The 24,493-nt window shown below is 46.4% G+C and overlaps 1 protein-coding gene across 4 annotated transcripts in view; it reads left to right on the top strand.

Annotated features, from left to right (window-relative positions):
* Positions 1–24,493, top strand: part of LOC115480019 (cytochrome P450 2F2-like) — a 71,981-nt gene that overhangs the window by 32,376 nt on the left and 15,112 nt on the right. For all 4 annotated transcript variants that reach the window (XR_003943779.1, XR_003943778.1, XM_030218401.1 and 1 more), the window contains exons 7-8: positions 7,669–7,810; positions 14,328–14,515. Coding sequence is in view for 2 of the 4 variants with exons in the window: in XM_030218401.1 (XP_030074261.1) it covers positions 7,669–7,810; positions 14,328–14,515 (330 nt within the window). In the remaining 2 variants the exon portion in view is untranslated. The remainder of the gene's footprint in view (positions 1–7,668; positions 7,811–14,327; positions 14,516–24,493) is intronic.

The raw sequence follows: 24,493 nt of genomic DNA, 5'->3' as shown, positions 1-24,493 counted from the left end.
TATTAGAATGGACTTGGGGAAAATCCACTGCTTATTTTTATAATACTGTCAAAATACTGAGGCGTTCTACTTATTATGTCCAAAAGAACACAGCTATAATATTCAAAAATAGAAAGTAGAAAAGTAAGTGTCACCAAGTACTGTTCTGATTGAATTTCAGGGACGTCTCATATAGTCACATTTGGCTGTATGTGCAAAAGAATACTCATGTCTACCAGCCGTGACAGTCTTTAATCATTGACGGCCCCCACCATCCAATTTTTGTAAGTGTTTTCTATGCAAATAATATTAATGTGGAACATGCTTGGGGCACACACTTAAAAGCAGTAGGAAGGCATCAATTCATGCCACCACTGTTTGCGCTGTCTCATGTGTAAACTCAAACATTCAGCAACTACATGAGACTCAATCACTTATCTGTATATGTATTGAGGAGCATCCAGGAACCTTTATTATCCCGACAGGACCTGTTTCGCTGGGTTGCTTTGTCAAGGGATAATCGGTTTCAACTTCCTGGAATGCCTTATGCTCTCTCTATACCATGTCGGCCATCTCAAACCCAGGCCAAATTCAAGGCATTTGGCCGTGGGAGGAGCCAGCATTTTAGTGCACTGGCCCCCCTGACATGCCAGGACACCAACCAGCCACCCTAGGGGTCACTGCGGTGGACTTCAGAAAAGCTCCCACGTGCATAGCTCCCTTACTTTGGGAGCTGAGCCCCCCAACCCCCCCCCCCAAACCCACTGCCCACAAATGTACTGCACCCACTAACATTGCTCCAGGGACCTGCATACAGCCTCTAGGACTTATTGCTGCTGTATAACTTTGGCACACCAGTTCACACCTGAAGACTAATCTCTCTGAAAAAGTCCTTTCTTGAAATAAGCACGTTTACTCACAGTTAACTGCAGATCAGAGGTTGTGCCCCACTGGCAAAGAGTCCCCTGGTACTAAGATTAGCAGTAGGTCAGAGCTGGCACAATGGTGTACAATGCCCTCTTTCAGCACCATTCAAGGTAAGAACTACGTTCTCTAACGTGGGTAACACAGGAAAGGGAACTAAAACTGGCTTACAAAAATGGCCACTACAGCATGGACTACAACAGGAAACAAAACAGGGCACACTCTGACCCAGTTAGCAGGGGGGAAAAGCACCATGGGAGTAGGGCCCAGTACCCTACACCCACCACAATGCATTGCTAATGTGACTCTGCAGGGCACCTAACAGAAAAGGTGTCACACTCGCCCGAGAGCCACATCGCAACCAGGGAAAGTCTGTCGGAGGATACAACACATTCTGCTGTCATGGAGGTGGGTACGGCATTTGAGGCTGGCATACAGGCTGGCAAAAAAGGTTTTTAGTTTTATTTTTTTAGTTTGGAAGGGAATTGGTGACCACTTGGGGAGTATGGGGAGGTCATACCCCATTCCCTCCAGTGGTCATCTGGTCAGTTGGGGCACCTTTTTGAGGCTTGGTCGTGAAAATAAAAGGACCAAGTAAAGCCGGTGAAATACTGCTTAACGCCGCTTTTTTTTTTCCATTATCGGCGAAAGCCGGCCATCTGGTAGCCACGCCCATACCCGCCCATGTCCCGCCTTCGCTAATCTACCGACACGCCCCCTTGAACTTTCACCGGCGAAACGACGGGAAAGCGGCGATGCTGTCAAAAATGCCGCTTTCGATTATACCGATTTCGCCGCTTTTAAGAAATTGCCGGCCATCTCCCGATTTGTGTCAGAAGGTGGCCGGCGATCACTTTCGATTATAAGCTGGATAGTAACATAGTAGATGACGACAGAAAAAGACTTGCATGGTCCGTCCAGTCTGCCCACAAGATAAATTCATATGTGTATACCTTACCTTGATTTGTACCTGTACGTTTCAGGGCACAGACCGTATAAGTCCGCCCAGCAGGATTCCCCGCCTCCCAACCACCAGTCCCGCCTCCCATCACTGGCTCTAGCACAGACTGTATAAGTTTGCCCTCCACTATCCTCGCCTCCCAACCACCAACCCCTCTTCCCCCCACCCAATTTCGGCTAAGCTTCTGAGGATCCATTCCTTCTGCACAGGATTCCTTTATGTATATCCCACGCATGTTTGAATTCCGTTACCGTTTTCATCTCCACCACCTCCCGCGGGAGGGCATTCCAAAAATCCACCACCCTCTCTGTGAAAAAATACTTACTGACATATTTCCTGAGTCTGCCCCCCTTCAATCTCATTTCATGTCCTCTCGTTCTACTGCCTTCCCATCTCCGGAAAAGATTTGTTTGCGGATAGTCAGAGGGGTCTAGCGCAGCCAATAACGAGCATGCCAGGCCTTAGCGCAGATAGCATGCAAATGTAGTCAAGCTCATTTAAGTGAGGTCATTTTGTATTTCTCCCCAATGATCAGAAAAGAGCACCCGAAACAAAAGTGCCTTACCACTGTAAAAAATAACGCCAGGTCTGAGCAGGCGTTAGGAAGTTGGAAGAGAGGATTTCCCTTGGTTCTCATGTTTCTTCCATGCTTATTTGGAAGCAGATGGAAGCTCATGCAAGCCCTTGAGAGCGCTGGTTGCGAGAAACAGCAGACCCGAATGTAAGCACACATTGGTGTTCTTGTCCTGCACCTAAATTTAAAGTGGCCATGCTTTAAAAAAAAAAAAAAGCTTGCTTCACGTTTGGGTTTTACCAGGCGCATGCGCACAGGAGCAAAGCTGAAGTTCTACAGGAGTAGGAAACGGTTAAGATTTTGAAAATGATAATAGACCAGAAAATTTTGAACAAAATGAATATTATTACAGTTGATTAATATTGAGATTGCTGTTTTCCCAGAGTTCCAGGTATGACTCCTAAAGTATTTTCCTCTGAAATGATTCCTCTTAGTATATTAATTCAAAAGGAGTGAAGCCTGTGAAACTGGGATTACCTTAATCAGTGGGAATTGGATTAGAGATTCAAGTGTTTGTATTGTTAAATAATTTCTGGTTTTAAAAGAGAAAAAAAATGAAATCAGGTGCATCTGATTCTGGACTTCTTCCTCCTTCCCTTCTCTTCTTTTTTGCTTCCTTTTCCCTAACTATTGTATTTATTTTCCCTTCCCTTCCCTTATGCCTTCTTCTGTCATTGTAATTGATTTTCTTTAGTTCATTGTAAGCCGCTTTGGGGCTGCTTTACGTGGCAAAAGGCGGGGATATAAATGTTCTTAAATAAATAAATAAGTATGTTTCCAACAAAATTAATTGACTATACACCGTCTTGGGTTTGAAGAAGCCAACCAGACGATCAATGTGGAACAATGATTCAGATAAATAATAACTGGGGATAATCAGGTTAATACCACATTTTCTTGGTTTACTGTTGTTTAATTGACCTCCTTGTCTTGTTTCACTCTCCCTATTTCATTTTGTGTCTAAGAAAGAGAAAGGTTGTATATAATCCATTTATCTAGTTGAGATTGTTTTCTTCTAATATTGTATTAATGTACAGTCATCTCTGTATTACTGTTTGCAAGTGACCCTTGTAAAATGATAAATAAATGATTAAAAAAACCCAAAGCTTGCTTCACGTTTGGGTTTTACCAGGCGCATGCACACAGGAGCAAAGCTGACCGCAGAACTCGTCTGCGTATGCACCAAGCACAATCCTCCCATTGAACTCCCTAATGCTCAAAGCTATGAGTACGCCTATATCTACATCTTATTAGGTTTCAGCATTAGGGTGTTGTTCTTCTGTGCTGTTCCGGTGGTATTTTTAATAGCGCTGTTCAGAATAGCGCCAGAGTTTTGATCATCGGCATATCACTGCTTGATATGAAAACATCAGTTTACAAAATTCTTATAAAATAGGTGTTGGTACTCATACAGAGCCAGCCTTAAGGGATGGGGTGACTATCCATGGCTCCTCCCCTTCAGTAGTCACCCCTCCCCCCCCCCACCCAGTAGCCATGCTCTTATCACCAGCCATGCAACATGTAATAAGGCGACACTGCAAATATTACACGTGTTACTGTCCTGGTCAGTGCCCAGTGCTACTGTTCAATCCAAGCACTGTCCAGTGTTACTGACCAGTATAACTTCACATTCAGTTACACCACCTCCTCCTCCCCGAGTAGAAATATTTACCACTAGACTCTCAATTCTTAGACAAATATTCTTTATTGCAATTCTCTCAATACACAAAAAGAATCCAATCTACAATTCAGCTGCCTGTAAAGACTGTGCCTATTGCAACATGGAGTCCATACTAAGCCACTTCAGAGGCAAGGAGAGACCGGATCTCAGCACTGCTGAGAGGGAAAGCTGTAAACTCAAACAGGAGAAACAAAAGGGAAAATGCCTTTTACAGCAACATAAGCCTCTAAGGCCCTCATGATCAAAAGCCCCGCGCTGTTCCAAACAGTGCCCTAAAAATAGCGCCTGGACAGCGCAGGGCTTTTCTGCATCGATGATCAAAGATAATGCATGCTAATCTAAGCAGCGCTATTATCTTTGATTATCATGTTGAAGTGCGGGAGAATTGCGCCCGAGCATGCGCTCAGCACAATCCTCCCGCACTTGTTTGACAGGTCTGGGCTGTCAAAAGCCCAAACCTGTCAAACAGCCTGGCCCGAGGCCCGAACAACGAGGCCCCACCCAAACCCCCAGAAAAGGTTGTGGCCGCCGCCGCCGGCCAAACCCTCTCCCACCCTCCCACCCAGCGACGGGGGGAGGGGGGGCTGGAGGATCGGTGGGTCTCCAGCCCCCGAAACCCCCAGTAATCGCTGGTCCATCGACGGGGGGGGGGGGTGGGTGCTGGAGGTCCGGTGGACCTCCAGCCCACCCCAAATCCTCCCCCCAGCGTTGTCTTTAAATTCCCTGGTGGTCCGTGGTGTGGTGACACCCCCACTGGCCCCGTCCTGGCCCCCTCCCGGCCCCCCTACCTTTCTGTTGGAGGAGGGAAGCAGCCTGCCTGCCTCCCTCTTCTTCCTGTCAGTCGAAGCCCAAAATGGCAGCACCCAGCACCGCCCACTGCATCCTGGGATGCACTGGGCGGGGCTACATACTATGTAAGGGAGCGATTCCCTTACCTGGTCTGTAGCCCCGCCCAGTGCATCCCAGGATGCAGTGGCGGTGCTGGGCACCGCCATTTTGGGCTTCGACTGACAGGAAGAGGAGGGAGGCAGGCAGGCTGCGTCCCTCCTCCAACAGAAAGGTAGGGGGGCCGGGAGGGGGCCGGGACGGGGCCAGGGGGGTGTCACGACACCACGGACCACCAGGGAATTTAAAGACAACGCTGGGGGGAGGATTTGGGGTGGGCCCCCCCCGTCGATGAAGCAATGATTTCTGGGGGTTTCGGGGGCTGGAGACCCACCGGACCTCCAGCCCCCGTTCGCGTTTGCCTTGGGGGGGGAAGGTGGGCCTGCCAGCATGCAACTGCATGCTGGACAGGGCTCACCATTCCTCCCCAATGATCCGCAAAATCTAACGCCAGCTCGGAGCTGGCGTTGATTTTGCTGCAGCCAGTGACCCAATCTTTGGCGTGCTGGTCGCTGATCATTGGGGATGAATGCGTTAAGCGCCAATTAGCATGCATTTGCAAGCTAATTGCGCTAGAAGCCCTGTTTAGCATGCATTTGCATGCTACTTGCACTGAGAGTCCTCGAGTGCGCTGTTTCAGGCACTCGAGGGCTCTGATCATGGGTCGGCTGCAAACTCTGGCGTTAGTATGGCGTTAACAGCCTCTAGCGCCAGAGTTTGCTTTTGATCATGAGGGCCTAAGAGATTTGGGAAGGGACTTGCTCTAAGGAAAGAGCCTAAAGGAGAGAGCTCTGTGAGAGAGCTAGGAAAACCTTGGGGAAAAGACCTTTGGGAAGCAAGTACCCAGGGAAGAGAGTATCTCAAGGAGAGAAGAAAGGGAGAGAGAGAGAGAGAGGTAAAAGTCCTTGATGGAACCATAGTGGAACCAAGAAAGGTCAGCTCAGAAAGCTGCTAGCACATGGCATGCAAGGCACAGACTGAGCCTCCCTCTCAGGTCCATGACCCAGCCTCCGGGGCAAAGAAGAGGGCTAGCCCTAGCTCAGAGCCAACAACCAATAGAAACAAGCTCACAAGGATCCAATCACAGAACACTGCAACTCTAGTGCAGTGAAAATGTAATTTTGAGCAACCTAGTACAGAAGTCATATTGCTATAAATAACCCTACAGAATGGTTATAAGGGATAATTACCTGCATATATGTAAACTGCTTTGATTTTACCACAGAAAGGTGTATATCAAATCTAAGACCCTTAACTGTTTACAGAATGGTTTATAAGAGCGAGTCTGAGGGAGAGCTCTAATACTGAAATAAACCTATAGGTAGTCTTTTAGAAATGGACTACACTAGCAGGGGTTCTCAACCCAGTCCTCAGGACACACTTAGCCAGTCAGGTTTTCAGGATACCCAGAATGAATGTACATGAGATAGATTTGCGTAATGGAGGCAGTGCAAGCAAACTTATCTCATGCATATTCATTGTGGGTATCCTAAAAACTTGACTGGCTAGGTGTGTCCCGAAGACTGGGTTGTAATCCCTGCTCTAGAAAAAGTCTGGGAAAGGAAGGACCCTACAAGAGCATTTTATCATTTTTTTTAAATTATTTCTGAGTCCATTATTTACCTGTGATTTTTCTTCTGTGTACCTTAATGCGGGCTATTTTTGTTCTTGCTGTTTTATTTTATTTCTTGAATTATGATCCACCTAGGTTATAGGTGGCATAAACATAATATAATAAACAACAATTTTATTGTTCTCCCCTTCCCCTTTTATATATTACTACTATTTCTTTTTGCAATGCTGGAAAATGTATTCTTACAAATACAAATAATTTAAAAAAGGAAGGACTCTACAAGAGCTCTTGGGGCAATAACAAAGGCAGACTGAGAGTGGTCTGGGCCCCCAGGCTCTGAGGGTGGTCTCTGGGCCCCCTGCCCAGCTGCTGCCCAACACTCCCCCTACCGCCATGCTGCTGCCTCCCTACCGCCGCAGCTGATGCCCCCGCTGCCCCGGTCCAACCTGAAGGGACCTGGTGGTCTAGTGGTCTCTGCAGGAGGGGAGCATGTTCATTCCCACTTGCTGCGCTGCCTATATGTTTAAAATGGCAGCTGAGACCTCCCACAGTAGTCTTGTGGGTCTCAGTCTGACGAGACTTCCGCAGGGAGTCTCGGCCGCCATTTTTAAAGTACGGCAGTGCTGGGCAGGGGGAATAGCGGCAGCACAACGGGCATGAAAGAACATGGTCCCCACTGCAGAGGCCACTAGATCACCAGCAGCGCATCTTTAAAGATAGGACCGGGGAGGGCTGCAGTGTGCGGCAGGCATCCAGACAGAGCCTCTGGGCCCTCAGGCATTGCCCGGTTACCCGAATGGTCAGTCTGCTCCTATTACTACTATTTCTTTTTGCAATGCTGGAAAATGTATTCTTACAAATACAAATAATTTTAAAAAGGAAGGACTCTACAAGAGCTCTTGGGGCAATAAAATGATCCTCCATGAGATTTGGGGAGGGGGGGGGGGGTTAGGTGGTTCTGTTGAAGGACTCTGTAGGTTTTTATGAACAGGCCCGGAATAAAAGAATTAAAAATACTGTAAGAATAGCATGACTACTACAACCCATAAATTATTTCCTCTCTCATTGTTTATCTGTGTGAATTTCCCCAGGAAAAGAATAATTCAACATCCCATTTCTTCATGGAATCTCTGATCATGACTATAGAGGACCTGATCTATGGTGGGACAGAAATTGTTGCTACATTACTGAGATACAGTCTGCTGGTTCTGATGAAATTCCCAGAAGTAATAGGTGGGTGCGTTAACTGTGCAGTGGTTTTCAGAGGTTTAAGCAAAATGTGTATGTGCATGCTGGGTGGGAAGATTGCCTTTGAAATTTTTGGAACATTAGAGTTCATAAAGCAAGGGTTCCCAAACTTTTTTGCAGCACCGCCCCCCCCCCCCCCCCCCTTTCCATGCAGCCCTCTGCCTTCCCCAAATCCAGCATCGCTCGCTACCTTCCTTCCTGTAGGTCCCAGATCACTGCCACTTCCTTCTCTTTCCCCTGCCGCCACTGCAGTTCTTGCTGCTTACGTTTTCGGGCCATCTGCGATACACACAGGCAGTCCGGGGCCTTCCCAGTCTGCCACATCCAGCCCTCTCTGCTGCGACTTCCTGTTGTGAAGGCCGGATGTGGCAGAGGGAAGTCCCTGCGGCGCCTGTGGGAATTACAGACGGCCAGAAAATGTAAGCTGCTAGCACTGCAGCGGTGGCCTGAGAAGAAGCAGGAAGTGACAGATGCTGGACTTGCGGGAGGAGAAAGTAGGGAGTGATGCGCCGAGGCACCACTGAGAATTCGCTGTGACGCACCAGGGTGCCACCGCGCACAGTTTGGGAACTGCTGTCATAATGAGAATATTTCAAAGGAATACACAGGCCAGCTGAAGAGAAAAATAAATATATCTCTGTCTCCCATTCTCTCTTCCTTCTGTGCTTCTCTTTCTATCCTTCCCTCTCTACCTCTGTCAGAATTTGTACAAGAAGGACCATTACAAATATTAGGAATTATAATTGATCATAAACTAAGAATCAAACCTAACAATGGATGATGCTCAGCTCAATCATCTGGTAAAAAGTTATTTCTGAGAAAACTGAGAAGAATCCATAAATATATTCAACAAGTTAAGTTTAGATTAGTGGTTCAATCCTTGATCCTGCAAAGAATATAGCTGTGCATTTAATCTTTTCTCTTAAAAAATATGATAACCCCTTTTTTTGTTTTACTGCATTGGCTCCCCTTAGTTCTCTACAAACTTAACTGTCTGATATTTAAGATCTTTTATGGCACAGTGCTGAAGAATATACTTCAATTTATCTGTAGGCCAGGGGTCAACCAATATCATCTAACACACAATTCTATGGTTTTATCCTTTCCAAGTCCTAGAGATATATCATCTGTGAAAGTATTTTCCTCTTTATTTTCTTATCTCAGAACAGCACCAGGAAATAACTTAAGAACAACACAGAAAAATAACTTCTCGATGCTCAACACTAATATCATGCAAATGATATGCACGCTGTTAGCGTTGAGTATTGAGAAGTTAAGGGGGAGGAATGTGCCTGGCGCATGCGCACAAGAGCTGTGTGGTGTCCATGTCCAGTCAAACTGGGCAGCAGGGAGCCCCTGCTGAAGAGACAGTCTCACATCTGAAATCAAAACTGCTTTCTCGTGTCTCTGCCTAAGGGGTGGGACACTGTGACAGTCTGTGTGAGTGTAGAGGGTGAGAGGGCCAAGACAGACAGAGTCAAATGTCTCGCGCATGCAAACAAGAGGAAAAAGAGCCCAAATACTTGAAACCTTTTTGGGGGGCTTGCATTTTATACTGCTACTTTCAAATTCTATGAGAAATCCTCTCTTCCAATGTTCCAACGCCAGCTCTGAGTTGGAATTAAGTTTTCAGCGGTAAGGGTAGGATGTGGTTTGTGCGCTGTTTCTGAGCATTAGAGGGAATAGCCAAGGACCTCATTTACATATACGTTAATGATATTTTTGGCCATCTTTGGTGCACATATTGTCCCTAACGTAGGTACCCTTTGAACATTCTGTGAGCCCTAACGCCAGTGCTAATCCGGTGCTAATCACCTCTAGCACCAGCGTTAGGTTTTGAGCATTGGCCCACTAGTGAGTTAATATTCTTATCTAGCTATGCTATTTTTTAAAAAGCTATCACAATTGTCCTGTTTCAAAAATATCTTATACTAAGATAGCATTAGGTTTGATAATAGTGTATATTTTATCTCATATCAGTCCTTAAGTTCCTAGATATATCATCTTGTCTTCTTGTTTGTAATCCACTTAGAGCCATTGACAGGAATTAGCGTAACTGTAACTGTAAAGTCATTGGTCCATACAGGCATAATTACCTCTGCCTCAGAGCAGATATAAATATATGTGTCTACTTTCCTGGAGATGATTATTTATAAAGGTCCCAAGAAACACACAGGCAGTCGATCCACAAGAACCAGACCAGCACAAAATCAAGAGCAGATCAAATCAGACAGTCTAGTAAACAAGTTCCAATCAAGTTTCAATGGTACTTTTATTAGCAACAGACACAGAGGTGCAGAAAGCTGTGCACGACTAGGCCAATTTTGGCCCGAATAAAGGGCTGCCTCAGGGGCTTTCAATTCCAGTAACATGTAAAAAGCAAAGGCCAGAAATAAAAACAAAAGAAAGGGGGTAGACCAGTGAAGTTCCAAACCAGTGGTTTATTAAAAGCAGCCAATGAAGGATTTGATGCAGTCTGCAGTTTGGCACACAATGTGCCTGCCTCAGGAGTCAATTATAATAACTCTGTAAAAAATATAAACATACAAATCAAAAATGTAATAAAACTGATTTAAACAATTATAAATTTTTTATTATATTTTGATTTGTATGTTTATATTTTTTACAAAGTTATTATAATTGACTCCTGAGGCAGGCAGACTGCATTGAGTCCTTTTTTTGACTGCTTAGAATGAACCACCAGTTTGGAACTTCATTGGTCTACCCCCTTCTTTTGTTTTTATATCTGTATTGTGACTGTTGTTTGGGGATTTCTTCTCCTTTTGTCCTGCATTGCGTTTTAGAAGCAAACTTGCACCAGAGCTGGCAAAAAATGTTCCACTCTTTCACATGATCCTGGCAGTTGCTGGAAAAAGCCCTTCCTTAACGTCTGTGCCTTAAAACTTGCTAGAGGTCACATGACCAATGATATCAACTATGTTACATTTCCTTACATACTCCTGGCCAGCTCTGGTGCACGTTTGCTTTTTACATCTGAGGCGGGCCTGGGGCAGGACCGCCACCACCACCCCTACTCGGGATGCAGTCGACACCCCTCTCCCCCCCCCCCCCCCCCACACACACACACACACACACACTCAGGATGCAGTCGTAGTCGCCGCCCCTCCCTCAGGCCGTCCCTGCCTTCCCAGGCACATTGCCAGATTTCAAACACTGGAGGACCGGAGCTCAAAGTGGGGGCCACATTTTGCCCCACCAGCAGAAGCATTCCTCTAGTGCTGTTCTCCGACACATTGCCTGCCCCGCTACCCTCACATCGAGCATGCTAGGTGTTGATGAAATTGAGCATACGCGAAGTATCACTTATACTAAATTTCACTAAAACTGAGTATATGTGTAACACGAAGGGAAGCAGGGCAGGCAATGCAGTGGAGAACAGTGCTGGAGTAAGGCTTTTGCTGGCGGTGCTTGCAGACCCCCACCAGCCAAACCAGGGGCCTCAAATCCTATGTCTGCTCCTCTCTGGCCTCTAAGTGGAACCCAGCACCAAGGTCTGTCTTTCTCCTGCTCCTCGCAGGACCCAGGTGATTGCATTAACGCGATCACCCAAGCCCCATCAGGAGCCGGAGAGAGACAGACCCTGGGCTGGGCCTCCTTGGATGCAGGGCCTGGGGGAATTTTGCTCCCCCTCTCAGCGGCCCTGCGAGGCAACATTTTGTTTGGGTGACAGTTTGTTCCTCACCTTCTCCTTAGGCAAGCAGGGGGATACAGGCACACTTATCAATGGAGCTAGTGTGCCAGAGGTTTCATCTAGGTCAGAGATGCCTTTTAGGTTTCTCTGAGTCTGTGCAAGGATTCCCATGCTACTAATAGTCCCTCTCCCTGATCACTCTCTATTTGTCCACATCCAAGTGCGGACACAGCTCTCCTCCTCTCTTGTCATAGAAAGATTTTTTTTTAAAAAGGGATGGAAAGGCCTAAAATATTTTCCCACCATTATGAAAAACAAGGAAAAGAAAAGTGCTACTTAACATATTTATAAATGATATGGAAATGGGAATGATGAGTGAGGTGATTAACTTGCAGATGACATTAAACTACTCAAAGTTGTTAAATTGTACGAGGACCTTAGGATATTATTTACTTATTTATTTATTTATTTATTTATTTGTCGCATTTGTATCCCACATTTTCCCACCAATTTGCAGGCTCAATGTGGCTTACATTATGCCGTAATAGCGATCACCATTTCCGGGTAGAGAGATACTGATGGTATTACATTAAGGTGCATGCATGGTACAGTATAAAACAATATGGTTTTGCATAGAGGTTCCTGAGTGATAGAGTAGATTATAGCATAAGTTAGATAATCAATGGCCTGGTGGTTAGGGTGGTGGACTTTGGTGCTGGGGAACTGAGGAACTGAGTTCAATTCCCAGCACAGGCAGCTCCTTGTGACTCTGGGCAAGTCACTTAACCCTCCATTGCCTGCCGCATTGAGCCTGCCATGAGTGGGAAAGTGTGGGGTACAAATGTAACAAAAAAGAAATTATGAAGAGTTAATTCCCGCATGGGAAATAAAGTGGTAGTGCGTATTGCGTAACTTTCATTAGTAGCCATTTGGTTATCAGTCAGGTGTAGAGGTACGGTTCTGTCTAGTTCCTGTGAAGTCTGGTTGTCTCGTTGTTAGGATGGAACATTGTGGTATGCCTTCTTGAATAGGTCAGTTTTCAGTAGTTTCCGGAAGATTGTTAGGTCATGCGTTGTTTTTATGGCCTTCGGTAGTGCGTTCCATAGTTGTGTGCATATGTAGGAGAAGCTGGATGCATATGTGGATTTATATTTAAGTCCTTTACAACTGGGGTAGTGGAGATTCAGGAATGTGTGTGCTGATCTTTTTGTGTTCCTAGGTGGTAGGTCTATGAGGTTTGACATATAGATCGGGGCTTCATCGAAGAAGAATGGGTATCCAAACAGAAGATGAAATTTAATATGGTGAAATGCAAAATGATGCATATTGGGAAGAATAATCCAAATCATAGTTACCTGATGCTAGGGTCCACTTTAGGAGTCACCAACCAAGAATAAGATCTAGGGTGTCATTATGGATAATATGTTGAAATCTTCTGCTGAATGTGTAGAGCCAGCCAAATAAGCAAACAGAATGCAAGGAAGTTTTAGGAAAAGGATAGAAAATAAGATGAAGAATATTATAATGCTTCTGTATCGCTCCATGGTGTGACCTGACCTTGAGAATTGTGTGCAATTCTGGCTGCTGTATCTCAAAAGATTTAGAAAAGGTTTAAAAAAGGGCAACCAAATTCTCTCTTATGACGAAAGCTTAAGAGGTTAGGGCTCTTCAGTTTGGAAAGAGACAGCTGGTTTAAAACCAAGAATTCTTAATTTGGGTAGTACGTTTTTGTTAAAGTTTCCCTGTCGATGTGTAAATGCAAATAATTAATGTCTTTTTTTGACCCAAAGAAGCTGCTGGAATATATTAATTCTAAAGAGGGAGATAGAGATACCTTGATCACGTCTAGTAATTGATAGCACTATATATTGGCTCCGATTATCTGGCTCTCTACAGATGTATTGATAATATGTTTACCTAATTTTTTTATATAATTCCTAGTACTTGGATCTAATAATGTGGACAAAGTAGAAGTAATAATTTTCTTTCCTTTTGTGAAATTTATTGATTTTCTTATTAATTCATTTGTGATATTTCTTAAACATTTATGTAAATAATGCAACCGTCAGCACCATGAACGGATTTAATGATGACCGTTGAATTGATTAGCTGAAGAACTGTGGTCCTGAAGCAGCTTATGTGAAACGGGACCTGTTGAGCACAGTTTGATCACGGTCTAGAAAGAAGAAGGCCGTCTGCCTGCCTGAGTTAAGTACAAAAATTTTGAGGACTGTATGGCAGAGCATTTTTCTGTTTACTAAGAATTAAAAAAAACAAAAGACAAATGATTAGTATCAGGAGGTTTTTGTATCGCCAATGATGACGAAGTTCTAGCCCCTGTTCTGTTTTAAGTAAAGCAGAGGGTTGTCTTGAGGCGTTTTCCTCCTTACAGAGAGACTCTTTTTGCTTACGTATGAATAACTGTGTTTCTGTAATTATATGCATTGATATTTAAAAGAGGAAACCAGTTCCCCTGTATTACCTATAGTTTATCTCTATATGGCAGTAAGATCAGACACCCCAAATGGACACGTGGCAATTTTTAATTTTGCCGCACGTCCATTTTTGGAAAAAAATTTTTAAAGCCATTTTTGGTACGTGCGCTGAAAAATATTTCTGCACACGCCCAAAACCCACGCCTACACTACCGCAAGCCACTTTTTACCACGGCTTAGTAAAAGGACCCCTTAGTCTGGTTAAGAGTTAAAAGTAGGTATTATTGATGTTCCCTATATCCAATAAAAGTAACCCTGCTGAAAAGGAGTTTCCCAGACTCCAAAAGTGAAAGACTGTCATGTGAGCTTTTTACGATTCTCATAAAACATTCATTTGGAAACATTTTCTTTCTAGAAAAAGTGCAAGAGGAGATCAACCAGGTGATTGGTCAGAACCGTCCTCCAGCCAATGAAGATAGAAAGGCGATGCCATACACTGAAGCCATGATTGAAGAACTCATGCGATTCACTGATATTGGTCCACTATCTCTACCACACCTTGTGATGCAGGACACCCAATTAAAGGGCTATAAGATACCCAAGGTACTTTTTTGGAGACAGCTAGGGTTGAGATGCCACCACACTGCTAGCAGTCAGCATGTTTAGTTTTGGGCTCACTAAGGGGCCCTTATTAGTGTATCTCACCAGCATTTGTCAAGCTAATTAATTTTGACAGGTAACACACACACTTCTGGGTTCCCAGCCAATTAGATGTGAGAACAAATCCAAGTCATGTCCAGGCCCATGTCCCACCCACATCCCACCCACTTTGGTGACAACGTCAGATGTGATGTCATAGCCCTACCCGAGCTCTGCCTCTTTTGTATAACCACACCCTTTGCCTTATTTGTATAGTCCAACCCCAAATCCCACCCATTTTTACATAATCCCACCCCAAAATCCACCTCCTTTGCTGATATCACAAGAAGTGACATCATAGCTACACCCCTTTTCCCAAGATGGCAGCTACTACTGAGCTACCCCCAACATCTCTTTGCCACACTGAACTCTCTCCTCAATGTGCCTTCACTTCCAACTCCCCTTCACTTCCTCCTCAGATTCTGACTGAGTACTGTCAGGATAAGGTTTGCAAGATTAACCTTGAATTCTCAGCCAAGTCACCTCCACCTCTTCTTCTCAGTCCATTCTCTCAACCCTCCTTTAACCCCTTCCTCCTTTTTTTTCCTTTTCTGAAATCACTGAAGAGGAAACTGCACATTTTTGTTCCTCCTCGAAACTAACCACCTGTTCCTTTGATCCTATTCCCACCCATCTACTTAGCACTATCTCTTCTACTGTCATCCCTTCTATCTGTCATATCCTCAATCTTTCACTTTCCACTGCAACTGTTCCTGATGCCTTCAAACATGCCGTAGTCACACCACTCCTCAAAATACATTCATTGGACCCTACTTGTCCTTTCAACTATCGCCCCATCTCCCTCCTCCCTTTCCAATCCAAGTTGTTCACTGCCGTTGTCTTGACTTTCTTTCATCTCAAGCTATTCCTTATCCACTTCGATCTGGCCTTCGCCCTCTTCATTCAACTGAAGCAGCGCTTGCTAAAGTTTCCAATGACCTGTCCCTGGCCAGATCCAAAGGTCTCTATTCTAGCCTCATCCTTCTCAATCTGTCTGCTACTACTACTACTACTACTACTATTTAGCATTTCTATAGCGCTACAAGGCGTACGCAGCGCTGCACAAACATAGAAGAAAGACAGTCCCTGCTCAAAGAGCTTACAATCTAATAGACAAAAAAATAAAGTAAGCAAATCAAATCAATTAATGTGTACAGGAAGGAGGAGAGAAGGGTAGGTGGAGGCGAGTGGTTGCAAGTGGTTACGAGTCAAAAGCAATGTTAAAGAGGTGGCCTTTCAGTCTAGATTTAAAGGTGGCCAAGGATGGGGCAAGACGTAGGGGCTCAGGAAGTTTATTCCAGGCGTAGGGTGCAGCGAGACAGAAGGCGCGAAGTCTGGAGTTGGCAGTAGTGGAGAAGGGAACAGATAAGAAGGATTTATCCATGGAGTGAAGTGCACGGGAAGGGGTGTAGGGAAGGATGAGTGTGGAGAGATACTGGGGAGCAGCAGAGTGAGTACATTTATAGGTTAGTAGAAGAAGTTTGAACAGGATGCGAAAACGGATAGGGAGCCAGTGAAGCGACTTGAGGAGAGGGGTAGTATGAGTAAAGCGACCCTGGCGGAAGACGAGACGGGCAGCAGAGTTTTGAACCGATTGGAGAGGGGAGAGGTGACTAAGTGGGAGGCCAGCAAGAAGTAGATTGCAGTAGTCTAAACGAGAGGTGACAAGGGTGTGGATGAGGGTTTTGGTAGAGTGCTCGGAAAGAAAGGGGCGGATTTTACGGTTGTAAAGAAAGAAACGACAGGTCTTGGCGATCTGCTGGATATGAGCAGAGAAGGAGAGAGAAGAGTCAAAGATGACCCCAAGGTTATGAGCTGAGGAGACAGGGAGAATGAGAGAGCCATCAACAGAAATAGAAAACAGGGGGAGTGGGGAGGTGGGTTTGGGGGGAAAAATGAGAAGCTCGGTTTTGGTCATGTTTAATTTCAGGTGGCGTTGAGACATCCAGACAGCAATGTCAGACAAGCACGCTGAAACTTTGGTTTGGATGCAAGGGGAGAGGATCCACCAGAGTGAACACTAAAGGTGCGGAGGGAGAGGTAGGAAGAGAACCAGGAAAGGACAGAGCCCTGGAATCCAAGTGAGGACAGGGTATCGAGAAGTATACTGTGATCGACAGTGTCAAAAGCAGCGGAAAGATCAAGAAGAATGAGGATGGAATATTGACCTCTGGATTTAGCCAGTAATAGGTCATTGGGGACTTTAGTAAGCGCAGTTTCAGTTGAGTGGAGAGGGCGAAAACCAGATTATAGTGGGTCAAGAATAGCATGTGAGGAGAGAAAATCAAGGCAGCGGTGGTGAACAGCACGCTCAAGTAATTTGGAGAGAAAAGGGAGGAGGGAGTTGGGTCGGTAATTAGAGGGACAAGTAGGGTCGAGTGAAGGCTTCTTAAGGAGAGGTGTGACCACAGCATGTTTAAAGGCAGTAGGGACAGTTGCAGTGGAAAGTGAGAGGTTGAGAATGTGACAGATAAAAGGAATAAGAGCAGGTGAGATGGCATTAAGAAGGTGGGTGGGAATGGGATCAGAGGAACAGGTGGTACATTTTGAGGAAGAAAGGAGAAGTGTAGTTTCCTCAATAGTAACTTCAGGAAAGGAGGAAAGGGAATGAGGGGAAGGAGAGAGAGGGGAACGGACTAGTGGAGGGAGAGCTGGTGAGGTAGAGAAAGCAAGGTTTATCTTTTGAACCTTGTTGTGAAAGAATTCAGCAAGGGTCTGAGGAGATAATGAAGGGGGAGTTGGGGGAGGGGGCACCTTGATGAGAGAGTTCAATGTGGTGAAGAGGAGTCGAGGATTAGAGCCAAGAGAGTTGGTCAGTTGGATATAATAATCCTGTTTGGCACGTAAAAGAGCAGATTGGAAGGAGGTCAGCATGAACTTAAAGTGTAAGAAATCAGCAAGGGCCCGAGATTTCCGCCAGAGGCGTTCGGCGGAACGGGTACAGGAACGTAGGTAGCGGATATTAGAAGTCAGCCAAGGTTGGGGTTTTGTATGCCTTATAAGGCGGGTCATCAAAGGTGCGTGTCTAAGGCAGAGGATAAAGTATTGTTGTAAGAAGAAACAGCCTCGTTGACAGACGTGGATGGTGCTGCTTTTGACACTGTTGATCACTGCCTACTCCTTGATACACTGTCCCCACTTGGATTTCAGGGCTCTAATCTTTCCTGGTTTTCTTCTTATCTCTCTCATCGCACTTCTAGTGCATATTCTGGTGGACCCTCCTCCACTTCTATCCCACTATCAATTGGTGTACATCAGGGCTCTATCTTGGGACCTCTTCTTTTCTCATCTGTACTTCTTCCCTTGGTGCTCTGATCTCATCCCATGGTTTTCAGTATCACCTTTATGCTGATGACTCCCAGATCTACCTCTCCACACCAGAAATTTCAGCGGGAATCCAGGCCCCAAGTATCAGCCTTCCTGTCTAACATTGCTGCCTGGATGTCTCACTGCCACCTGAAACTAATCATGACCAAAACTGAGCTTCTTATCTTTCCCCTTAAACCCACTTTTCCTCTTCCCCCATTCTCTATCTCTGTGGATAACACTCTCCTCCTCCCTGTCTCATCAGCTTGTAACCTTGGGATCATCTTTGACTCCTCTCTCTCTTTCTCTGCACATATCCAACAGACTGCTAAAACCTTGTCATTTCTTTTTTTATAATATAACCAAAATTTGTCCTTTTCTTTCTGAGCACACTACCAAAACCCATATCCAGTCTCTTATCACCTCTAACTTAGACTACTGCAACTTGCTTCTCACAGGTCTCCCACTAAGCCATCTCTTTCCTCTTCAATCTGTTCAAAATGCTGCTGCACGACATATATTTTGCCAGTGACGCTAGGCTTATAATTAGCCCTCTCCTCAAGTTACTTCATTGGCTACCTATCCATTTCCACATATAGTTCAAACTCCTCTTACTGACTTACAAGTGCATTCGCTCTGCAGCTCCTCAGTATCTCTTCACCCTTATCTCTCCTTACACTGCTCCCCGGGAACTCTGTTCTTTGGGTAAATCTCTCTTATCTGTATCTTTCTTCTCCACTGCCAACTCCAGACTCTGTTCCTTTTTTTCCTGCTGTGCCATGTGCCTGGAATAGACTTCCTGAGCCAGTACATCAAGCTCCATCTCTGGCCGTCTTCAAATCTAGGCTAAAAGCCCACCTTTTTGATGTTGCTTTTAACCCCTATTCACTTGTTCAGTACCCATGTCTGATTTATCATTCCCACCTTAGTATTTCCCTTATCCCTTATTTGTCCTGTTTGTCTGTCCTGATTAGATTGTATACTCTGTCGAGCAGAGACTGTCTCTTCATGTTCAAGTGTACAGTCTAGTAGCACTATAAAAATGATTAGTAGTAGTAGTAGTAGGCACATGATTTCACTTCTTGTTTCCACTACTAGTCACCATCTTGGATGGGGTCACGTGAAGGGAAGTAATGTCAAATGCCCCGGACACTGCCCCCAATATCCGTGCGGGAATGTGTGCAGCTTAACCTTTTTTCTCACAGGAAAGAAAATCGGAATTTGTTTTCCTTTTTATTTTTCTTTCAAAAGGATAGTAGCATAGCCAGACCTGACATTTGGGGGGGGGGGGGGGGGGGGGGGGGGGAGGGGGGCAGAGTTAACATGGCGAGGCACTAGGCATATAGGTGTGAGTAGTTCTTAATATACTATATAATGCCATACAGTACACTGGATAATGGATTTCTAAATAAATAGTCTGTCCTGCATCGACAATAACCCCATACACATTTATGGAAACTTTGGAAACAGTATCATTTTTTAACATTGTAGCGTAATATAAATTTCTTTTAAAACTGTATTAATAAGAGGTAAAATACCTTTGAAGTAGCAGTTTAATTATGTAGCCTCAAAAAATATACAAAAAATAATAACCCCTGACACTGCACACTGGACCATCATGCTGTTAATTAAAATATATATATTGCGTCCACATAAATCATAAGTACATAAGTATGGCCACACTGGGACAGACCAAAGGTCCATCAAGCCCAGCATCCTGTTTCCAACAGTGGCCAATCCAGGTCACAAATACCTGGCAAGATCCCAAAAAAGTTCAATACATTTTATGCTGCTTAACCTAGAAATACTGCCAAACCACTTTGGCCCAACTCTGCTCTCTTTACAAATAGTCCAAACTGATACAAAATAACAGAGAATGTTGAACGAGTAAGCTTTGTAAATTAACTATGTGAGGTGGAGTCTCATATGACCAACACGGCTATTTTCATTTCACTCCACGGTGAATCTTTGCTCATGTGTGTATTTTAATCATCGACCCAGGCTGCTGAAATACACAGTCTGGGGGGTTTCTCCCCCGAGTTTATTTTGATGCTGCATCAGGCCTTCCTTATGCAAAACGCTGCCCCTTCTCCCTTGTCCGATAACGGGGTTGAGGCCCCCGGAAGTAAACACCCTCGGGTGGATTCCCAGGCCTTAGAGGCCGCTGTTTCCTCTGATGTAGATGAGGGCAGCGTATCTGAGTTCTCCCAACGGTCCTTTGGGGATTCCTTGGAGGAGACGGATTCCCGCTCGGATGGAGCGGATGACCCCTCTGCAGCGCGGATCTTTCGCTAAGAGGATTTGCCCAACCTGTTACTGCAGGCCATGAGCATTTTGAAGATTTCCTCGCCAGAGGACGTCTCTCCCTCAGCCCCTTATCTGGACGACTGGTTGATCCGAGCCCCCTCTTATGCAGAGTGCGGCAAAGCTGTGGACCGGGTGGTTGCTCTTTTGAGCTCCCTGGGGTGGATCATCAACTGGGAGAAGAGCCAGCTGCGCCCGACTCAGTCCCTGGAGTATCTGGGAGTTCGATTCGACACCCAAGTGGGCAGAGTGTTCCTGCCAGACAATCGGATTGTCAAACTCCAGGCTCAAGTGGACCAGTTCCTAGTAGCCTCTCCTCTTCGGGCTTGGGACTATGTGCAGCTGTTGGGCTCTATGACGGCCACGATGGAAGTAGTGCCCTGGGCCAGGGCTCATATGAGACCACTACAACTCTCTCTGCTGCAGCGCTGGACTCCGATGTCGGAGGATTATGCTGTGCGCCTTCCCTTGGACCCAGCAGTGCGCAAGGTGCTGAGCTGGTGGCTGCAGACAGACAAGTTGTCTGCAGGAATGCCTCTGGTGACCCCGGAGTGGATTGTCGTCACGACGGACGCCTCTTTGTCGGGCTGGGGAGCCCACTGCTTGGGAAGGACAGCGCAGGGTCTCTGGTCTCCTGCAGAGGCAAAGTGGTCTATCAACCTCCTGGAACTCAGAGCCATTCGGTTGACGCTTTTGGAGTTCATCCCGGTACTGGCGTTGAAGCCAGTACGGGTCCTGTCGGACAATGCCACAGCTGTGGCCTATGTCAACCGCCAGGGAGGTACCAAGAGCGCCCCTCTAGCCAAGGAAGCCATGAATCTATGCCAGTGGGCGGAAGCGAACCTGGAACAGCTGTCAGCGGCCCACATTGCCGGAGTCATGAATGTCAAGGCAGACTTTCTCAGTCGCCATACCTTGGATCCCGGAGAGTGGCAGCTATCTGCTCAGGCGTTCTTGGACATCACGAAGCGCTGGGGCCAGCCGAGCCTAGATCTGATGGCGTCATCGGCCAATTGCCAAGTGCCGCGCTTTTTCAGCAGAGGACGGGACCCTCGATCCCTGGGAGTAGATGCTCTTCTCCAACAGTGGCCGACACAGGAGCTTCTCTATGTGTTCCCGCCCTGGCCCATGTTGGGCAGGGTGCTAGACCGGGTGGCAAAGCATCCGGGCCGGATAATCCTGGTGGGTCCGGACTGGCCCAGACGTCCCTGGTATGCGGACTTGATCAGGCTCTCAGTGGACGATCCTCTGCGGCTGCCAGTGGAGCAGGGCCTGTTGCATCAGGGTCCCATGGTGATGGAGGATCCCTCCCCCTTTGGTCTTACGGCCTGGCTATTGAGTGGCAGCGTCTGAGAAAGAAGGGCATCTCAGACAAGGTCATCGCCACTATGCTGAGAGCGAGGAAGCGCTCTACTTCTACTGCTTACGCCAGGGTTTGGCGTACCTTTGCAGCGTGGTGTGAAGCAGGCTCACTTTCTCCCTTCACTGCTCCAATTTCTTCAGTGTTGGCGTTCCTGCAAGAAGGTCTGGAGAAAGGCCTGTCGCTCAGTTCCCTTAAAGTCCAGGTAGCGGCTCTGGCTTGCTTCAGGGGCCGCCTGAAGGGTGCTTCCCTGGCTTCGCAGCCAGATGTGGTGCGCTTTCTCAAGGGAGTTAATCACCTGCGCCCTCCTCTGCACTCAGTGGTGCCTGCGTGGAATCTCAACCTGGTGCTAAGAGCCTTGCAGAAGCCGCCTTTTGAACCCTTGTCAAGGGCATCTCTGAAAGACCTGACGTTGAAAGCAGTCTTTTTGGTGGCTATCTCTTCAGCCAGAAGAGTTTCCGAGCTCCAGGCACTCTCATGTCGAGAGCCCTTTCTGCAGTTCACGGAGGCAGGAGTGTCTATTCGCACAGTGCCTTCCTTCCTGCCCAAGATTGTTTCTCGCTTCCATGTGAATCAGCAGCTCTGTCTCCCTTCCTTTCGTAGGGAGGACTACCCAGAGGAATACTCTGCTCTCAAATATCTGGATGTGAGATGAGTCATCATCAGATACTTGGAAGTGACCAATGATTTCCGGAAGTCGGATCATTTGTTTGTCCTGTTTGCAGGTCCTCGTAAGGGTCTGCAGGCTGCTAAGCCTACAGTGGCAAGATGGGTCAAGGAAGCCATTGCAGCGGCTTATGTGGCCGCGGGGAAGGTGCCGCCTATCCAGCTGAAGGCTCACTCCACTAGAGCTCAGGCGGCCTCGATGGCAGAGGCCAGGTCCGTCTCCTTGGAAGAGATTTGCAAGGCAGCAACTTGGGCATCGGCCCATACCTTCTCCAGGCATTACCGCTTGACTGTGGCTGCTCGGGTGGAGGCCCGGTTTGGAGCTTCAGTGTTGCGGTCAGGGATTTTTATGTCCCGCCCTGGGTGAGTACTGCTTCGGTACATCCCACCAGTCTATGGATTGATCAGCATGATGATATGGAAGGTAAAATTATGTATCATACCTGATAATTTTCTTTCCATTAATCATAGCTGATCAATCCATAGTCCCTCCCAGATATCTGTATTGTTTATATTCTGGTTGCATTTCAGGTTCAAGTTTAGTCTTCAGTTCCTGTTCAGGAGGACTTCGTGTTCAAGTTTTTCAATGGATTCTTCAAGAGTTGAGACGAATTTGTGTTACAGTGAGCTGCTGCATTCCTCTCCCCTCCGTTTTACGGGGCTGGATTGAGACTTAAATTCTGCCGGCGCTCCCTCCCGCTTCGTACGGCAGTAGGGCAGCTTTGTACCCCTCCCGCTTCGGCGGTGTTAGGGTCAGTCAGCTCCTCCTGCGGTTGCGGTTGCAGGATAAGCCAGATCCCCCCGCATCGGCGGGGTGGTGTCCCTCCCCCGCTCCACGGGGATGAGCTGGACGGATTCCCCTCCCCCACTTGTGTGGGGATGAGCTGGGTTAATTCCCCTCCCCTGTTTCGGCGGTGGTGAGCTGGGCAGAGTGTCCCTTTGTGGGTGTAATTCTCTAAGTGCTGAGTCCTGCGGATGGAGCTTGGATATCGACAAACTGAGGAGTTTCCGGCAGCACATGACCACATATAGGGAGGCAAAAGGATTGCTCTCTATCTCCACCTGCTGGTAGATGGACACAACCCACCAGTCTATGGATTGATCAGCTATGATTAATGGAAAGAAAATTATCAGGTATGATACATAATTTTACCTTCTTTTTAGGCTTCTTACAATCTGCCTGTCAACTTACCTGGACTAGTGAATTCATTCACGTGATCTTCCCTAGCTTTGTCATATGTCCTGGTAGGGAGGGGGCAGTGTACACGTATGATGAGGAGGGACAGGATACAGCATGATGTCAGTCACCACCTTATCTTTTTTTAAAGTAGCCAAACTTGCTAATAGTGTAAAATGTGCGGGTCTGGAGTTTTTTCTCTGTCTGTTTTGCAAGGCTATCTGCCACCAATCCACATGGCCAGGCTCTGATCCTACATATAGAAAAAAAAAGGGGGGGGGGGGGTTGCAGACTGATTGATATCAAAAAGGAAACAGCTCTTTGGGCACTTCGGCACTTTTTTTTCTCTTCTGTCTGCAGAAAGCAGCTCTGGTGAATGTGGATTCTCACTCAGGAAGCAGCACGTCACTCCACCTCTGTTTTAAAGTTAAACACTAGTTCTTTTGTGTATGTGGCCTTTAAAGCCTAAAAAAATATAATTTTGCTTTTTCTCTGTATCAGTTAAAAAAGCCTTTTTTTTCTTTCACATGTGTGAAAAGCAAATATCTCTTCAGGCACAAAAAGCAGGACAGCTGTGAGAGGAGGGGCACAGCACATCATGTTCACACTAGTTCTTTTGTCTATGTGCCTTTCTTTCCTGTGAGAGGCTGTAGAGGGCGGTGTCGGGGGCATTTGACATCACTTCTCATCACATGACCCCATCCAAGATGGCGGCTAGTAGTGGAAACAGGAAGTGATGTGATATGCCCAGTAGTGGACGCCATCTTGGAAAAAGGGATGTGGCTACGATGTTACTTCCCGTGACCTCACCAAAATGGGAGGGTTTCAGGGCAGGGTTATGTAAAAATGGGTCAGGAGCTATGCAAATAAGAAGGGGAAAGGTATGTGCTTATGTAAAAGTGGTGGAGCTTGGGTAGGGCTATAATGTCACTTCCGATTATGTCACCAAAGGGGGTGAGGAATGGTGGGGGAGTGAGCATGGCTTGTGCAGGGCATGGTCATGGCTTGGGTATGATTTCACTTCTGATTGGCTGAGAACCTGGAAGTGTGTGTGCCACCTGTCAAAATC

Source organism: Microcaecilia unicolor, chromosome 11 (assembly GCF_901765095.1).
Source record: "Microcaecilia unicolor chromosome 11, aMicUni1.1, whole genome shotgun sequence".
Classification (NCBI taxonomy): domain Eukaryota; kingdom Metazoa; phylum Chordata; class Amphibia; order Gymnophiona; family Siphonopidae; genus Microcaecilia; species Microcaecilia unicolor.
This window is presented reverse-complemented; position numbering and strand designations above follow the sequence as displayed.